Source organism: Labeo rohita, chromosome 13 (genome assembly GCF_022985175.1).
Source record: "Labeo rohita strain BAU-BD-2019 chromosome 13, IGBB_LRoh.1.0, whole genome shotgun sequence".
Lineage (NCBI taxonomy): Eukaryota > Metazoa > Chordata > Actinopteri > Cypriniformes > Cyprinidae > Labeo > Labeo rohita.
In genome coordinates this window covers 29323504-29341835 of record NC_066881.1, presented here as the reverse complement: position 1 = coordinate 29341835, position 18332 = coordinate 29323504, and the positions used below count along the sequence as shown (strand labels likewise).

Below are 18332 nucleotides of genomic sequence, written 5' to 3'. Positions count from 1 at the left end.
GCTGAGAGCACATCCTTCACATTTGGACTATTTTCTGAATAATTCAAATCAAAGCAGTTCAAGCGTCAGCACATTTGCCATTGATAGCCAAAGCACAATAATAAACAGGTGTAAAGTTGATTCCCCCATCACGATTTAATCATAAAGCATCAGCACCTTTGAAGTGCCACATGATTCATCTCATCAACAGCGCTATGCCCTTTAAAGAAAGCCTACGCTTCAAAAACATAGTCATTTGAATTAAATGTCACTGCTGAGTCATTTTCAACAAACAATACTCACATACACTAAACGAAAACTGTTATCAGTCAGTATTTTTCACTTGTTTTGCAGACAATATAACTAAAGGTCTAATAAACAAGATTGCATGTGCATTAATGCATTGGGAAAATGCTTTTTGGTCACATTTAGTGTAGTGATGTATGAAGCACAGCTCAAACAAAATTCACTTCTAGACCAAGCAGCGACTAAAGTGAACTAAAGTGAACCAGTCGCACACTCTGAAAGATTTCATCCTTAAGAAATTTCTGTTGAAATGACTGGATTTCACCAGTAAAATTTTGCAGAATAATGGTAAATGTGCATTCAACACATACATTTTATATGTGACCCCGAACCACAAAACCATCATAAGTGTAAATTTTTTGAAATTGAGATTTATGCATCATCTAAAAGCTGAATAAATAAGCTTTCCATTGATGTGTGGTCTGTTAGGATATGACAATATTTGGCCCGAGATACAACTATTTGAAAATCTGGAATATGAGGGTACAAAAAAAAAAAAAAAAAAAAAAAAAAAAAATCAAAATATTGAGAAAATCACCTTTAAAGTTATGCAAATGAAGTTCTTAGCAAAGCATATTACTGATCAAAAAGTAAGTCTTGATATATTTACAGTAAGAAGTTTACAAAATATCTTCATGGAACATGATCTTTACTTAATATCCTAATGATTTTTGCCATAAAAGAAATATCAATAATTTTGACCCGTACAATGTATTGTTGGCTATTGCTACAAATATACTCGTGCTACTTATGACTGGTTTTGTGATTCAGGGTCACATATGTACTTTATGCATTGGTACAAGAAGTTAAATTAACCTGATAAATAAAAATTGATAACACAGTAAGATTATTTTGACAGAAATCATCCTGAATTTAAAGGTACAGCTTAGACAAAAATGAAAATTCTGTCATTAATTACTCACCCTCATGTCGTTCCAAACCAATAAGATATTTTTTATGAAATCCGAGAGCTTTCTGACCCTGCATAGACAGTAATGCAACTAAAACATTCCCAGGCCAAAAAAGGTAATAGTAACTAAATTTAGTCTTGAATGTAATGCCATTTTGCTTTTCTGTTAAATTGATCCTGTTTTGAAGAAATTTCAACTTTCAAATTTCAAGTCAAAACACTTTGTACTAAAAGAAATTGACAAATACTTCCTTTCCAACATACATTTGGTTTAAACATTGGAGACACTGTGGGAGAATTTGCATAAGCAAATTTGAGGTCAGGCAGATAATGGGAGACACTTACTGAAATTTAAACTATATAAACAAGAAAGGTTAGTGTAATTCAATATTTTTGCACTTCCTGAGGAATATTATGAGTAGCTGTAAATCTAAGGCTGGTTTCACTTGTTTTGGATTTCAAGACAGCTGGAAAAGAGTTGGTAGTGAATAAGTTCCTCTCCAGCACTTCTCTAAACTGACTGCAGATGTAGTTCTTCCGACCCAACAGTGACATAATGGACAGACTGAGTATCTCTGCCGGTTTAAACATTACAGTTCCGCAAAATATAGGCTGGTCCAAGCTGATTTACGAGGTTCACCAGATGAACTATCAGCTGGTAAGGACTATTTTGGTAAAGTGCCCAAGTAGAAAACCAGGTCACAACAGCTTAAAGTGCTCAAGCTGGTTTTGAGACATTTGTAGCTGTTTACTGCAAGATGGTTTACAAGCCCAGCCATGTCATGGCAGTCAAGTACCTAAAAACATTAAGACCAGCTTATGACCAACTTGGACCTATTAGAAAGCAGTTTCCATGCTCCTAGCTACCACCTTAAGCTAGTTTTAGCTGGATTTGCCAGTGTTCTCATACAAGAAGCTTCTAGATTTAAAGGAAACCTACAGCTCACATTCAATTAAGATTAGCATCGGTATTCTTTTGACAGAGAACAGACACCTCAAAGATAGAGCCGAACATGTTCCCCTGACATTTCCTCACAGGGGTCTATGGTTATGCAAATCATGCATTTCCCTTTCCCCTCTCGCTGTTTGATCAGGCCTGAACTCTCGAAGCAAATGTCAGCGTCTTTCCTTCTGCATGAAAAAGGACGACTTTCTAGTCTTGTTATGACAGATATACATAAGCCAACTTTTACCCTGACAGACTAGCTTAAAATAAAGGTTAAAATACATCATCTGAGGACTTGGAGCTTCAACAACAGGGCACGGTTAGAAATGGTGTAAAGGTTGTGTCTTAAATCCTGTGGAATATATATTAAACACTTAAAGGTATAGTTCACCCAAAAAAAAGGAACATTCTGTCATTAATTACTCACCCTCATGTGGTTCGGAACACAAATCAAGATATTTTTGATGAAATCTGAGAGCTTTCAACCCTGCAGCAACAGCAATGCAAGCGAAACATTTTATGGCCCCATGTGCAACTTTTTGTGCACAAAGAAAACAAAAAGAACAACTTCTTTGAACAATTCAGCTTCACAACATTACAATTGAACCACTGATGTTACATGGACTATTTTAATGATGTCCTTACTACCTTTCTGGGCCTTTAATGTGGTAGTTGCATTGCTGTCTATGCAGGGTTTGAAAACTCTCAGATTTAATCAAAAATATCTTAATTTGTGTTCTGAAGATGAACAAAGGTCTTACGGGTTCATTTTTGGGTGAACTACCCCTTTAAAACAAATAAGAAAAATATTCGATCTGACAATGGTTTTAGTACAATTATTGACTAAATGCAATGCATAACAAAATCTAAAATTTAGTCAATCTGATTCTATAATTCTTCTGAAAACAGGTAAATTCATGCAATATGAATTAAGAACTAAAATGGACAACATACAAAAATTTCAACGGCACATTTTTTCGTTAAATGTTTTGTTAACGTGCTGAATTTAGTATCGAATTTTCTAAAAACAAGTCAGTTAGGGCTGTCACTAATGATTATTTTGGTAATTAAGTAATCTGTCGATTATTCTGATGATTAATCGAGTAATCGGGTAATAATATATATGTTTTTTTTTGTACTAATAAGAACAAGTGTAGTAAGTGAACAATAGTCTTTAGAAAGACTTAAAATACATATATAACAGCAACGAGGCAATAATAATTAGTTCAAGTGTTAAAAGTAATCATATGGTTTTAAACAAAAACTGTTAAAATACATAATGTATTATATGATAGAAAAGCTAAAGCCACTGCAATTTCTTGAATATGTGGAAAACAACGTGCAAACTCATAATGAGGGTAAATAAAATAACTTTTTTTGAAATCGCAATGAACAGTTTATAGGTAAGATCATGATGTATTCTCCTGTGTTTGCATAGGTTTGTAAATTATTTACCTTACATATCTGATGAAATAGCGTACGTGGCATTTCCAGATGAGTGTTATAATAAACCCAAACTTACAACAACAGGCAGATATGGAGTTTGAGAAGCTCCACACATGTAAATGATAACAGTTTGTTTAGCAGCATTTACTGTGAACGAAGCCGCTCTGAGACGCACTGACATAACCTACACGTATATAAATAATTAAAGCACATATATTAAACCTGCATCGCAAGTATTTATTTAATTGAATCATAGCGTTTGTGAATTCTAAATAACATTATGCTTTATTACGATTTTTAAATGTTTAATATGTGGAATGTGCCACTTCGGTATTTCGCCCTAAAGTCAATTAAAATACCTATGTTCTATGCAATTGTGTTGATATAGAGAAATCATATACAGTACATTTAGAGTTTCAACACTATTTGTTCTTTAGCTAATCCTCTTTAAATACAGTAAGTATCTGCTGTATGATTTTCGAACATTGTTCCAAAAATGTGAAAAATCTAACAATTTGCACATGGAGTTGCATTGATCTCTCTATCTCTGGTATTGAACCATATTGCATTTTGGATTAAGAACATTATAAAATCCCAACAATTTCAAAGTCTCATGAAATTTACTTTAGGATCCATCAATACTGTGGAAAAACAGTAGTTTGAGACGATAACGCCCTTGAAATTGAGCAATACTCACATCAACATTCACACACCTTAAGCTTCACACGGCTAAACTAACAGGATGGCTTTAAGGAAAGACAAACAATGTTAAACTATTAATAGCAAAGACCCTACAGTGAAATGCTGTGCGCTGAGAACTGACAAACTGCTGCAAAACAGTGCAATGATGTGAGACGAACAGTTAAACAGATAGTTCATCCAAAATGAACAGTGTTTTTGTTGTCCATACAATGGGGTCCAATATGATTCTTTGACATTTATTGTATGGACAGCTGAAACATTCTTCAAAATATCTTCTTTTGTGTTGCACAGAAGAAATAGAGTCATACTATACATGTATTATATAGATTTAAGTAACTAAATATGTTACATATATGTAATTAGATTAGGGCTGTCAGTTTAACATGTTAAATTAATCAATTAGTTATGAAAAAATAATGCGACTAAAACACTTTAATGCAGTTAACGCACTGGCCCTGCCCCCAGACCTATACGTCATCTTATATTTTATATGGTATATTTCATTTAGTTGACTACTGACAAATATGATGCAGTGCAACAACTCCATAAATGCAGTTATGCCCTAAAATTCAAGATATTGTTGCACAAAATGCCCCTGTATGTGTTTTGTCTCATATTTATATATATCACATATCACACAAGCAGCACAAGCAATATGACACGAGTGCTGATTTTGATCTATCACAAGCTTAAATGTGATTTTATACAACAGTACAGTAAATAAGAAGTTGATATTGTCATTAATTTTAAACGCAATATTATGTTTTTGTTTGATTTTGCAAAGAACATATTACCTTTGAAGCCACAGCAGAATTGTTGCACGTCTCCAAGCAACACAGCAGTGTTTAGTTTCTGAATGAATCCACGTTTTGAACAAATGATTCAAAAACCCATTCATAACCCTAACCCTAACCCTAGAGAGCCATTTACTATACTAAAGCAAACCGCTGTATCTGTTAACATTAGAAAATTAGAAAACTAACATGAGTATGAACATTTCGCTAACAACACCAGAGGTTAATACATGCTGTAACACTATATTACTCATTATTAGTTCATGTTTGTAAAAACACTGAATAATGTTAACAAATGAGACCTTACTATTAAGGTTAAGCTTCATGCAATTTTTAAATGCTTAAGGCTTTTATTTCAATTATTGCAGTTTAAATGCGGCTTCGATCAATCCTAAATGCGGTTGTAAATGATCACAATAAAAAAAATACAATTTATATACTTTTTAATGCCACATGCTTGTCTAGTCTTACTCTGCCTGGACTGTTTTTGTTCTGGTTCATGACAGTTAGGGTATGTCGAAAAACTCCCATCTCATGTTCTCCCTCAACGTTGAAATCGTCCTACATTGTTTTACCTTTTTTTGTTAAGGGTGTTTGATCTTCTTTGCATGTTCGCGTTGCAAAGACCGAGTCGGTACTTCTGCAGTGATGTAGGATGATTTTGAAATGATTTTTGAAGTTGAGGGAGAAAATACGATTGGAGTTTTTTGACATACCCTAACTGTCTTGAACCAGAATACACAGAGTTCAGGGAGAGAAAGACAAGGCGTGCTTTTGAGATTAAAAAGTATTTAAATTGTATTTTTTTTATGAAAATAACCGATCATTTCGCTAGATAAGACTCTTCTTCCTCGGCTGGGATCATTTACAACCGCATTTGGGATCGTTTGAAGCTGCATTTAAACTGCATTTTGGAAGTTCAAAATCGGGGCACCATATCAGTCCATTATATGGAGAAAAATGTAGAAATGTTTCCCTCAAAAAACATAATTTCTTTACGACTGAAGAAAGAAAAACATGAACATCTTGGATGACAAGGGGGTGAGTACATTATATGTGAATCTTTGTTTTGGAAGTGGACTTCTCCTTCAATTGCATTGAAATATAATTTTTTAAAACCCATCAACAGCCCTGTTTGAGACAAATTCATCAAAATGATGCAGCAAACTGTAAAACCTTCAGCAAGAAGGCTGATGTTTTATTGTCCGTACACACGATCTCAAAGAGGAGTGACAGTTTGTAAAACGACACATTTTGGCTAACGCTCTTTGTACATATTATCCTGGGCCTTCGATACGGGACGAGTTGAACCGTGAACCATGAGACACTTTCATCAATGTCAACGTTCAAAGTCACACCAGCCTGCTTGACAAACATCTTGCATCATGATCTTAGCTACCGTCTCAACTTTGGCCTATAGGGTCAAACCGAGCTCTGACTGAAGCCAACGGACCTCAGCGTCCCAGATTACAGGTCACCCTGTCAAGCGTTTCCTAGTTCTATCTGTAATGAGAGAATTCGGTTTGTGCAGAGGTGAAGAAACAGTATCCTCAAATATATTCCTCTCATCAGCTAGCTCAGTATGATCCTTATGGCTGAGTTATTGAGCATAATGAAATCAGACGGCGGCTACTGCCAAGCTGTGACTGTCACCACAGTATCACTCAAGCTCTGGAAGATTTTTCAAAACCTATGACGTGGAGGAAACAACCGATTTGGTTCAAACCTTTGGTCACAGTTACACAAGACAGATCATGTGAGAGGGCCAAAAGAAATCTGTGTGCGCGTGCTTGCACAAAGGCATCTTTGTGATTGTGCGTGTGTGTTTGTGTCAACGTTGGGACCTCAGAAAGCGAGAGAGACTGTGCTCAGATGCAGATTACACCATTCTGAATTTCAAAACACAACATTCAATGAGATTAATGTGGATGCAGAAGTGTGAACAAGCTCAGAACACACTGAGGAAGTTTAGGGTAGTTTAGCCGAAAATCAAATGCTGTCACACTTACCTGTGTCACACGTTTTTCTGTGGAAAACAAAAGATGATATTTTGAAAAATGCCTTATTGTCCACACAATGGGGTCCAGTGTTGTTTGTACTTCAAAATATCTTCATTTGTGATTTCCACAGAAGAAAGTCATACTGGTTTGGAACAACATAAACAATTATTCAGTTCCTTTAAAGAAGTCATATTACAATTTGTATATCTCAAAGTCTACTTTTTGTGCCAAAAATAGTCATGATTTAGTTTTTCATGGTGATTTTCGTCCCTCTTTCTCCCCTTTAGAAATAAACATGTCTTTTATGCCTCTGTGCCTTTGAGACTTATTTTTAAACACCCTCACATGTAAAATGAGGGTGTTTGGTTTAGTATCAACATAAAACTGGTTATAAAATTTTGACTTATTGTTAGTTTGTGCTCATAGTACACTTTTGATCGCAAAAGTGAAAAAGCAATGGAATATTGCTGGGTTGATTATAAAGGATTTATCCATGCACATCATTTTTTTTTAATTCATGTCTTCTGAAATTTTAAATAAAAATGTAATATATTTTAAAAATATATTTTTAATGTGTGTATATATATATATATATATATATATATATATATATATATTAGGGCTGCAACTAACGACTATTTTAATAGTCGACTAGTCACCGACTATTGAAACGATTAGTCGACTAATCGAATAATTATTAAATTTTTCTAAAATTTAGCATGAGATTGCTTTAATTCTGTGGAAAATGATAGTAAACACAAGAAAGAAGGGGGTACTTCAATGAAAAATGCATAGTTTATTGAACTTTGCTGCTGATAGGCCGATTCATACTAAAAGTAAATAAAAATGCCCTGTCTAAAACCAATTAGGCACAGTGCTCGGTCAGTATAGACATAAATGCATAAATAAAGACACTCTATCATTTTTATAAAGGACGCTTATAAAATGTACAATGTACATCCAAAACAAAACGTATTGGCTTCCATGTTATTTAAATCTTACCGACGAGTCAAACCAAGTCAGTTTCATTCAACTGTCCGACGTGCTTTCTCTTTAAATGTTCGTGCATCACCGAGGTGCTGCCGTGATACGCAAGGACTGCTTTGCAAACCATGCACAGGGCTCGAAATTAACTTTTTTACTTGGTAGCACTGGTGCTCCCAACTTCCCAACTCCCAAGTTAGGAGCACCAAAAAAAATTTAGGAGCACCAAATGAATATTAAGGTTGTATTAAATACAACTACACAACCTATAGCCTACAGCCTAGATATGTTATATAGCCTAATTTGCGCACATTGGGGAGTCGCTCTCTAAACTTGGGGTATTAAAATTGCTTTTGAATGCGCGCGCGCGTTTTACTTTCGGTTTCGTTTTAACGATGGTGCTAAACTCTCGGCGGTGCTGAGTGTGCATTCTACAATACAAGACATTAATTTAACAAAACAATTTGAAAGTGGGGGGATTTTGAAAAGGGTGTCCCCAGTGGAAATTACGCCCCTTCGTGAGTAAAACTCTGAAGATGAGTTATCATTTGATGTGAATGTATGCCGCGTTGTACAGTATATGGAGATGGAGGCGCCAGAATTGCGTCTGACAGAATGTGCGCTGTAGCACGAAATATAGTATATTTCCTTAAAAGCAGATTGTGGAGACATTTTATTTGTCCACAATCAAAAATCGTCATATCACACACCCCTAACTGAAATGTAGTTTACAAATCCGGAACGGAGGTTGGTTGAGAGAGAGAGAGAGAGAAACGGCCGGTTCCGAGTTTCAGCGGAGCGCAGTGTCAGTGACAGGGAATGATTGACGGCTAATATCTAAAATCTGCAAGTGAAGAATGTACAGATCAAGTTTAATTAGTTGTGTAATGTTGGAGAAAACGGCGAAACTGTCACTGTATCAGCTCACAGCACTCTGGGCAGTAGTTAGGCTAGCGAAAGTTTTGTAAAGAAATGAAAACAAGTCGCACCACAACAATTTCTCGCACTCGCACAAATGCTTCCACTCGGTCGGAAAAAACATGTCTGGCGACAACTTCGACAATGAAATTCATTGTCGACTATTTCTATTATCGATTTTTGTCGACAACGTCGACGAATCGTTGCAGCCCTAATATATATACATATATAAATAAATAAAATTTTAAAAAATTGTAATAACATCCCTTCTAAGATTGCATAATTTCATATAAATTATATATATTTAAAAATATATATATATATATATATATATATATATATATATATATATATATATATATATTTTTTTTTTTTTTTTTTTTTTTTTTTAATAATGATATCCCTTCTAAGATTAAGCAATTAACAAAAACAACAAACCAAACAATTCCCAATGGTCAAAATCAACTCCTACCCTACAGTTTGTTATTATATACAACCATTTGCAAAAACAAATCATGTTTTCTTATGTTTAATTGTGTTAGTTAACTGTATTTAAGTTATTTTTACTTTATCAAAATAACCCAGCTGCAGTTTGACTGAGATTAATTGGAATGTGCAATGAAAAACATGATTTTTGAAAATTGTATCTGTTTTTGCAAATTAACTCTTTACATATATATATTTCATTTGCAAAAACAGATACAATTTTCAAAAATCATATTTTTTCATTGTGCATTCCAATTAATATATATATATATATATATATATAGATAGATATATATATATATATTATGACATCCCTTCTAAGATTGCAAACACAACAAACCAAACAATTCCCAATGAGCAAAATCAACTCCTACCCTACATGTTTTTTTTTTTTCATTCATTAAATTTTTTATCTGTTTCACTTGAACACTTGAACATACATCATAACAGGGAAAAAAGATGATCACAATTTCAGTTTCATGGCAGAAAACCAAAATTTTAAGAAAAACAACAGACTTATTTGGAGTGATAAGCCTGTTTTAAAGGGCCACTGATCTGTTAATGACCTATTGTAACCTGATCAACAACAACATAAATGTCATGACAAGCAGACATCAAAACTGCAGTGACTCACCACATTTCCCAAACACACACTCAATCACAACCATTATTCGTGCAGATGCAGTATGGGAACAGGTTTTTTTTGGAAACTTACGTGGAAACGTTTAAAAAGGACTTATAAGTTCCAAGAAAATGGGTTTTGATGCAAATATCTTGCCGTCGTTTTTCTGTTCATAGTCTCCCTTACTAACATCTGCCTGAGGTGAGCAGTTTGCCAGGTTGTCTGGTAGTCGGTCAGGATTTTCTGCTCTACCTTTCCAGGAGTGCACACTCAAGTATGCAGATCCCATAACTGCCAGATTCATTCTCACAGACACATTTGACCCAGAGCTACCCAAATCTGTTCCCACAATGCACCACTTCACAGCTCTTCTCCGACCCAGATCTGGAAAAACAGCTCCACACCTGAGACGGGGCCCCTGATGCGGCTCTCTATGCATCCAGCGCATAAAAACAATTTCCCTCTCCTCCTGTTTTACACGCTTCCATTGTCTACAAGAGGAAAGCCATCTCTCATGATGTCCCATGAGACTCCAGCGTGATCTTAAAACATCATATGAGAGAATTTCCCACAACAGAGCAACTACTAAACTTTCCCTTCAGCGTATGATCTGAGTGCAGAATCACTGAATCAAGATTAAATGTGAACAACCTAAAATACAAATAAACACATTTAACAAACATTTCTAAATATATACAGGAGTTATATTTTTATTTATTGTTCAAAAGTTTGAGGTAGGTAAGTTGTAATAGAAATGTAAAATGAAAGTAGTACATTTCAGTAATGAATTATTACAGTAATACCGTAAAATATTATTACAATTTAAAGTAACTTGATTCTATTTTAATATATTTTAAAATGTAATTTATTCCTGTGAAGTTAAAGTTTCTAATATTCTGATTTTCGGCTCAAGATTAATGTTTTTTAAATGTTTTTGTGGAACTCATGACACATCTGGCATTTTGATTAACAGAAATTTCAAAAGAACAACATTTATGTAAATTAATTAATTTATTTTACTTTTTTTTTTTTGACCAATTTAATGTGTCCTTGATTAATAATAATTTTATTAATCTGTTACTAATTCACAATATTAAGTAGTAATATTAAGTATTATTATTTTTTTAAAAAACATTCACTGTCCTCAAGCTTTTGAACGCTAGTTTGTATTATATAATTGATATTATTTATGCAATATTTTGACAGAAAAATGCACGAAAAGAAACAAATATGACTTTAACCAAAGCCAAATGCTTTGAATGATTTGAGGCCAAAAGAACATAGAAGCATGGATGTATAAATAGTCCTAACCTGCAAAATGATTCCTCCATATAATATCAGCGATAGTCATTGGTGGGCCAGCAGCAGGATGATGTTTACCTTTGTCATGGTTTGTTCCAATCATGTCCATTAAGGAATTCTCCAAAGTTTGCAAGTTGAATGGGTCAAAGGGTCGGTTTCGTTCCTGAAAGAAAGAAGGACTGGGTCAAGGGTCAGAATTTAAATTTGAGCCACACCACCACCATTTCACAGCCTTTCAAATTAGCAACAGTCCTGAGGTTAGGGCCAAGTTCAGATCTAACAGACACCCACAAACTGGATGCCAGAAATGGTGTTGAATGTCTTCTGCATGTTTTCACTGTTCAATTTTATTAGCAATTTTATTAAGGCATTCAAGTGTTGAAAAGCAACATTCTACACTTTTGTAGCTTATTTTGACCAAAAAATTACACACAACACTACCAGTCAAAAGTATCTGAACAGTAAGATTTTTAATGTTTTTAAAGAAATCTCTTCTGCTCACCAAGCCTACAATTTGTTTTTTTTGTATACAATTTTGAAGTACAATTTAATCATTCTAATATTCTGATTTGCTGATCAGAAAACATTTATTATGATTATTATGTTGAAAACAGCTGAGTAGAATTTTTTCAGTTTCTTAATTAATAGAAAGTTCAAAAGAATCTGAAATGGAAATATTTTGTAACATTATAAATATCTTTATTATCACTTTTGAACAATTTAAAGCATCCTTGCTAAATAAAAGTATTAATTTTTAAAATTTCTTTCCCAAAAAAAATAAATAAATAAAATACTGACGCCAAGCTTTTGAATGGTATAGTGGTATAGTGTTGTACAATGTTACAAAAGCTTTTTATTTCAGATAAATGCTGATCTTTAAACATTGATAATAATAATTATATTAGAATGATTTCTGAAAAATCATGTGACACTGAAAATTGGAGTAATGGTGCTGAAAATGTAGCTTTGATCACAGGAATAAATTACATTTTAAAATACATTCAAATAGAAATCAGTTATTTTAAATAGTAAAAATATTTCACAATATTACAGCTTTTGCTGTATTTTGGATCAAATAAATGCAGGCTTGGTGAGCAGAAGAGACTTCATTAAAAACATTAAAAAAACTTACTGTTCAAATACTTTTGACTGGTAGTGTAGACAAAAAGAAACAATTTGACTGATATGTAAAGTGAGAAACCACAGGTTTTGTTTAGTTTTTACATGTCATTTATGGGTGGGTAAATCTGAAATCAACTATCCCAAAAAAAAAAAAAAAAAAAAAAAAAAAAAAAAAAAAATTCACGCAAAAAAATCCAACAACAACAAAAACAAAAACGTAAAACTATTAAACATTATTGAAACAAAAAGGTAATTAATTAATTATAACAAACAACAAAAGCACATCAACTGATTAAAACTTCTAAATGAAAACTGAAAATATAAGAGGAAAGTCAAAATATGAATTAATACTATAATAGATCAGAATTTATGTCTCTTAAAGGGTGAAAAAAATATTTTAAAAAACTGAGGTGAAAACTGAATTAATGTTTCCTCTAAAGTACTGTTTCTAGTTGTAAGATGTATTATCTCTTATTGTCCATTTTCTAATATTTATTGTCTTTTTATTATATTGTTTCTATGCCCTTCCACACCATCTTTTTGAGAGAAATGGACAAAATAAGAATTGTACTGAATTTCAAACTCGTGCTGTGCCACATGACTACCGATCATGATGGTTAATCTGCATCAACATCTCTACCTCAATGTTTCTCCTGCCCTCTGACTATCAAACACTAATCAGGTGAGATGACTGCATGCAATTAAACAAGTTAAAGACAATGAGCAAGAGAATAAAGGAAAAGTGACAGCGAGAGTGAGCCGGTGAAAGTGTGTGGATGAATACTGCTGTGGGCAGAGGCCAACCGAGGGAAGCACATTGTTTGCACATCGAGCCCATTGTCACGCAACTGGCTGAGCATTCAAAAAGCGATATTTCCCCTCTCAGGTTCCAGATAAAAATCTGCCCACTTTGTGAAAATCATGAGCAATCAAAACGCTGAGCTCTTCACTTCAGTCACTATCTGATACGAGCCACACATATTTCAGCATTAAACAACTACACACACACATGCCACATCTTGTGTTGTGGCAGCCTGCTTGCATACCTTATATATTTTACCCACTAAACTAGAAACTACATATGATCCTAAAACTTTGTTTTAGTGGTTATATTTTTTAGTTTGCATTATTTACTTTGCATCAACTCCAAAGGAAGCATGAAAAGCCCTTGATTTGTTTTTAATGAGGTATCGTATGCATCACAGACATTTGAGGAATGATGACAAAACTAATCTACAATATCAGGAAACGTGACAGCATTGTCTGCAAAAGTGCATGACTACATCAGACTTAAAATAACACTTTTTGTGTAAAAACCATGGTTAGCTAATGTGTTTTTCATTGCCCAAGGTTGAGTGAAAATAATCCATTTAAGATGCTCAAAGCCGGTCAAAAATCATGCCTTTTAAAGGCAAAAGTTGCATTCTAAAAATAAACGCAAATAATACTAATTACTCCTTTAATTGCATCCCATGATTTCTAATTAGAATCTATTCGGTTCACTTTGTTTTTACTGAAGTTCATTAACATTAACAAAGTGCAATTTAAACAAACTCTGTTTATCAGCATGCATGACTCATCAAAAAAAAAAAAAAAAAAAAAAAAACATTCATGAGCATAATAATTCCTGACAGTTATGGAGAAAAACATCATATTACATGCAGCAGAATCCGATAATGCTTTTACAATCTTAAGAATGACTATATTTGCTTTGTTGAAACAAAAATATCAATGTTCTCTATCTGAGAATATCACTGTGTCAACAGTGTGCAATAATGTTTCCGTTCATGACAGCCAGAACAGGCCCCGCCCCCTCATTCAACAAGCACCAATCAGATTCGAGTGGTGTTCCCTTTAAACGCCCCCAAATGAGCTGCAGGAGAGCCTCTGATGGGAATTTGAACCCTTCCACCTTACAATGACATTTATAGAAACAGCTGGAAAAGAATTCAAAACAACTTTCCTTACAGTCAGAGAAATCAGAAGATATATCAGATTAATAGGTATTTCTGTGAATTTTAAGTATGTATAAAGTTATGAATTTAATTCGTAGAAATTTGGTCACACAGATCTTTCAGTACATACAAAAATAAACACTCATGAAAAAAAAAACATTGCGGTGTTTTGATGTATTATTATACAGTAACGTCTGTAAATGACGTTTTATGATAAATTACATCTACAAGTTGTTTTATGATCATTAAGACACATTATGTATAAATAGAGATGATGTCATTTTGATGCATTGTCATATTATGTATTATTACATTCACAAATTTCCATAAAAATTATATGCATATATAAAGAAGTTTTATTCCTAGATATGTTTATGACTATTATGTATAAACAATGCATCATGTCTTATACTGAATAATCTCACCTGAAAGGGCAGCATGTTGTTGCTGTTGTCGGTTCTGAAAGGTTCCGGAGGCTCTGAGATCATCCAAGGCTTCTGGAGGGCGCCGGGTCTCTGGTATTTCGGGGGCGCGATGACATTGCTCGGGAAGGGCTTCTTCGTCGGGGAGATGGGGTTGAGCGGAGACGGGACGCCCAGCCCGAGCCCGAGCGCTCTCCGCGGGTCTCTGCCGCTCCAGGGGTTCGCCGCGGAGCTCCACACCGCGTTCTGATGGTTATTCCAGGCGGACGAAGAAGCGGACGATGCGGACACTTTATTGATGAGCGTCTGGTGGCTGTAGGGGTTCCTCTGGTTCACACTCAGCGGAGACCTTCTCATCTGCGGGGAAAAATTACTTCCGAACACCGGGTTGACGTGATGGGGAAAGTTTTGAAAAAGCATCGTCCCGTTCACCGACGGAATCCCTTGGAAAAAGCCTTCGTCTACGGTGTTGGTGGACCAAGTGTTGCCGAACGACGGCGAGAGGGAGGAATCCTGAGGGAAACCCAAACCCGGTAAGACCGGAGACTCCATGGCGACCCGCTCGGAGTGACCGACGTGGTTCTGCTCGTCCAGGATCGGAGGCTCGGAGGGGGTCGGGGTGGATGGAGGCTCTGTATTTGACGGCTCTTGATGCTGGTGAGGCTGAGCTTTGCTTTTGTCCATCAGTAAATCATCCTGCATGTTTTGAGCTGAAACACAGATGATCAGTTATTATTGATCACACCGATCGGGATGGGATTTTTATTATTAATGAGCCCCTGATCAGCCATGTAGCTACCAGGATCTGTCTGTACTCCGGTTTTGTCCCCCTCGCAACACGAATAAAGGAGAGAAAAGCTCGGAGGTCACCGATATTCACCAATTTTCGCCACGTCTCGTTTTTCTCTCACCGGAACTCCAGACAGAAATGAGAAACTGATTCTTGTTCCTGTTTTTTCTCTCAAGCCCCGCCCCTCAATTTGCATACGTCAATAAATACAGCTGCGTCCTTCAGCAAGGTTAAAAGAGACACGCTCTATAGCGTTTTAAACGCATAAATACACGAGGAAAACAGGTTTGCAGTTTACTTTTAAGTCATTTGGTCCTAAGACTTCACGACGTTGACTTCTGACAAATGACAGCTACTTAAATACAAACGTGCAAAAAGTTTGCAGTTTTACATTTTTGTAAACACCACTCGTGCTATAACTAAATAACTAATTTTGCTGACTCAGAATGCAAGTTGATAATTCACTTCATCTCTATACAATATAATGTGCACTAACTAGATACTGTGTCAAACGATAGTTTGTTGTGTACTTAGGTCTATGTTGTCTACATGTTTATTGCAATGCATTGCACATCTTATCTATTTTTGTGCATTTATACAAGTACACATCTAGCTATCTAGAAAGAAAAAAACGTACAGTTCTAAGCATATAAGTTTGCAAACTACATGTTCAGACGTTTTGACTTGGATGGTGTACAACAGACCATGGCACAGCTCAGCAACTAGGTTATATTTGCTGCAGGATCTTGGGTTACACCCAGCAATGCTGCACAAAACATCTACGCAACAGAAATCCCAAAAGCTTTTTATTTTTTTTCACTTCTTGGCTTTTAGACACTTATATACGAGACCTGTCTTTATTTTGCACCCTTTAGGAATTATGTCTTGTAGGTTGTTTCTCTATTTTGTGAAGGGTTAGCCATTTCTGTATGCAAAACAGATCGAGCGGAAAGATATTTTACTCAACCATATGGAAAAAGTACATCAATTTCTACATACCTCTTGAGGGTTTCTACGTTGCCAAATATATTCCCATGAAAAACAGGCCGAGAATGCGACAGTTTCAGCGAGCCTGATGGGTTTATGAACTCAACCTTTAATCAAATTTTAATCAGAATAGACGACCGTAACAAGATGAAGAGCGTTTCTGCCAAATATTCCGCCCGTTAATCCTCGTTTTGCTGCATTAGAGCTGCATATTCAAGGTCATTATAGAAATCATCACTTCAGAGCACGCGTTGACCATCTAAAAAGACAGTAAATAATATTGCTTTACATCGTCACAACACATGCATGGATATTATAATGCATTTCTAAAATGCACCGGGTTATTGGAAAGGGAAAGAAATCAAATCCAACACTTTAATCCGCCGCACACAACTCATAGTAGCTATTATTAAACACACATAACATGCATCTGATGGGTTGATTTTTTTCTTTTGCTTTCTTTTTTTTCTGCTGTACATGAATCAGACTTTACCTTATCGTTCACCTTTTGGGATTCTGTAAATAAGGCTATTTCTGTTTGTCTCGCCTGGGTTTTGATATGACAGATGAGCTGCCCTTCTGCAGTCGCCTCAACAGCTGATTGACTGCGGCGCATGGCTGGTGCACTGAGGGATTGTGGGAATTGTAGTTTTTCGATCAAAACAGCCATCAAACGCACTGTATGACATGTTGTGAAGCTTACAATATATCAATTTAATCTTTTTTTTTCAGTCTTTTAGAATGTTTTATGGTCCTGAGGGTTTGGCTTTTCAATTGGCTACGAAATCTTAAATATTAAAGACACATTTTGAAAGAAAATTTATTTTATTTAACAAATTACAGCATCCACATGATAGAAAATATACTGCAGACATAACAGAACGTTGATATGCGACAAAAACAATCTGCTAAGGATATGATGAGCTGGTTTTGTGTCATAGCTGTTGCTGTATTGTGGATTTAAGCATGCTGGAACAGATTTTCTGACAGTGACAATGTTAAATGCATAGAAAATCTATCAAAAATGACCTTTAAATAATGAAAGAATAAGTTTAATGCATTCACTTGACTTACATTATCAGGCATTATTGGTATAAGCTTGTGTTATATCAGATAATATTAAAACAAACATAATAAATTCATGAAAATCTGCTAAGTGGTTCCATATTCACTGCTCATGTACAGGAGTCATAATAGAAAGTTATTTATGAAATAATGAACTTACAGCTCTAAGATATCTATGCTCTAACTAATACTATAAATAAGTTTATTTGAAATGCGTAAAATGCGAAAAGTGACTTAAATTGACCAGAAGTAACCTACTAGGCAATTTGTGATTGACTTCAATAGTCACTATATTCTTTGGCACAATGAAGCTAATTTTCCATAAGAGATGATTTTGACCATAATCAAGAGTTTATTCATTTTAAAGCTTTTCCATGTATGTCAAATTTGCATTTTCTTATAAGAGAATAGTAGTTAATTTTACAGAAAAATAGCAGATGCATAAAATGCTTGTCATTTCAAGTCTCATAGCCTATATAATAATGAACTCAGTAAAATTAAAAAACAAAAGAAAGGATCAAAATCCAACACATCAGCAATAAACAAACACTATATAATTACCTAACCATATGCTATAAGAAATAGGAAATGAATGA

The 18332-nt window shown here is 34.8% G+C and overlaps 1 protein-coding gene across 6 annotated transcripts in view; it reads right to left on the bottom strand.

Moving 5' to 3' along the window:
- Positions 1-17422, bottom strand: part of cpeb3 (cytoplasmic polyadenylation element binding protein 3) — a 38163-nt gene extending 20741 nt beyond the window's left edge. For 2 of the 6 annotated variants that reach the window (XM_051125597.1, XM_051125598.1), the window contains exons 1-2: positions 14898-16526; positions 11474-11558 (exon numbers count right to left, since the gene is read on the bottom strand). In XM_051125597.1, the coding sequence (XP_050981554.1) occupies positions 11474-11558; positions 14898-15596 (784 nt within the window). In that variant the 5' untranslated portion in view covers positions 15597-16526. Of the gene's footprint in view, positions 1-11404; positions 11559-14897; positions 16530-16683; positions 16931-17164 lie in introns of those variants that run through there. The other 4 variants (XM_051125595.1, XM_051125593.1, XM_051125594.1 and 1 more) reach the window with 4 other exon arrangements.
- Positions 17423-18332: the final 910 nt, after the last annotated feature.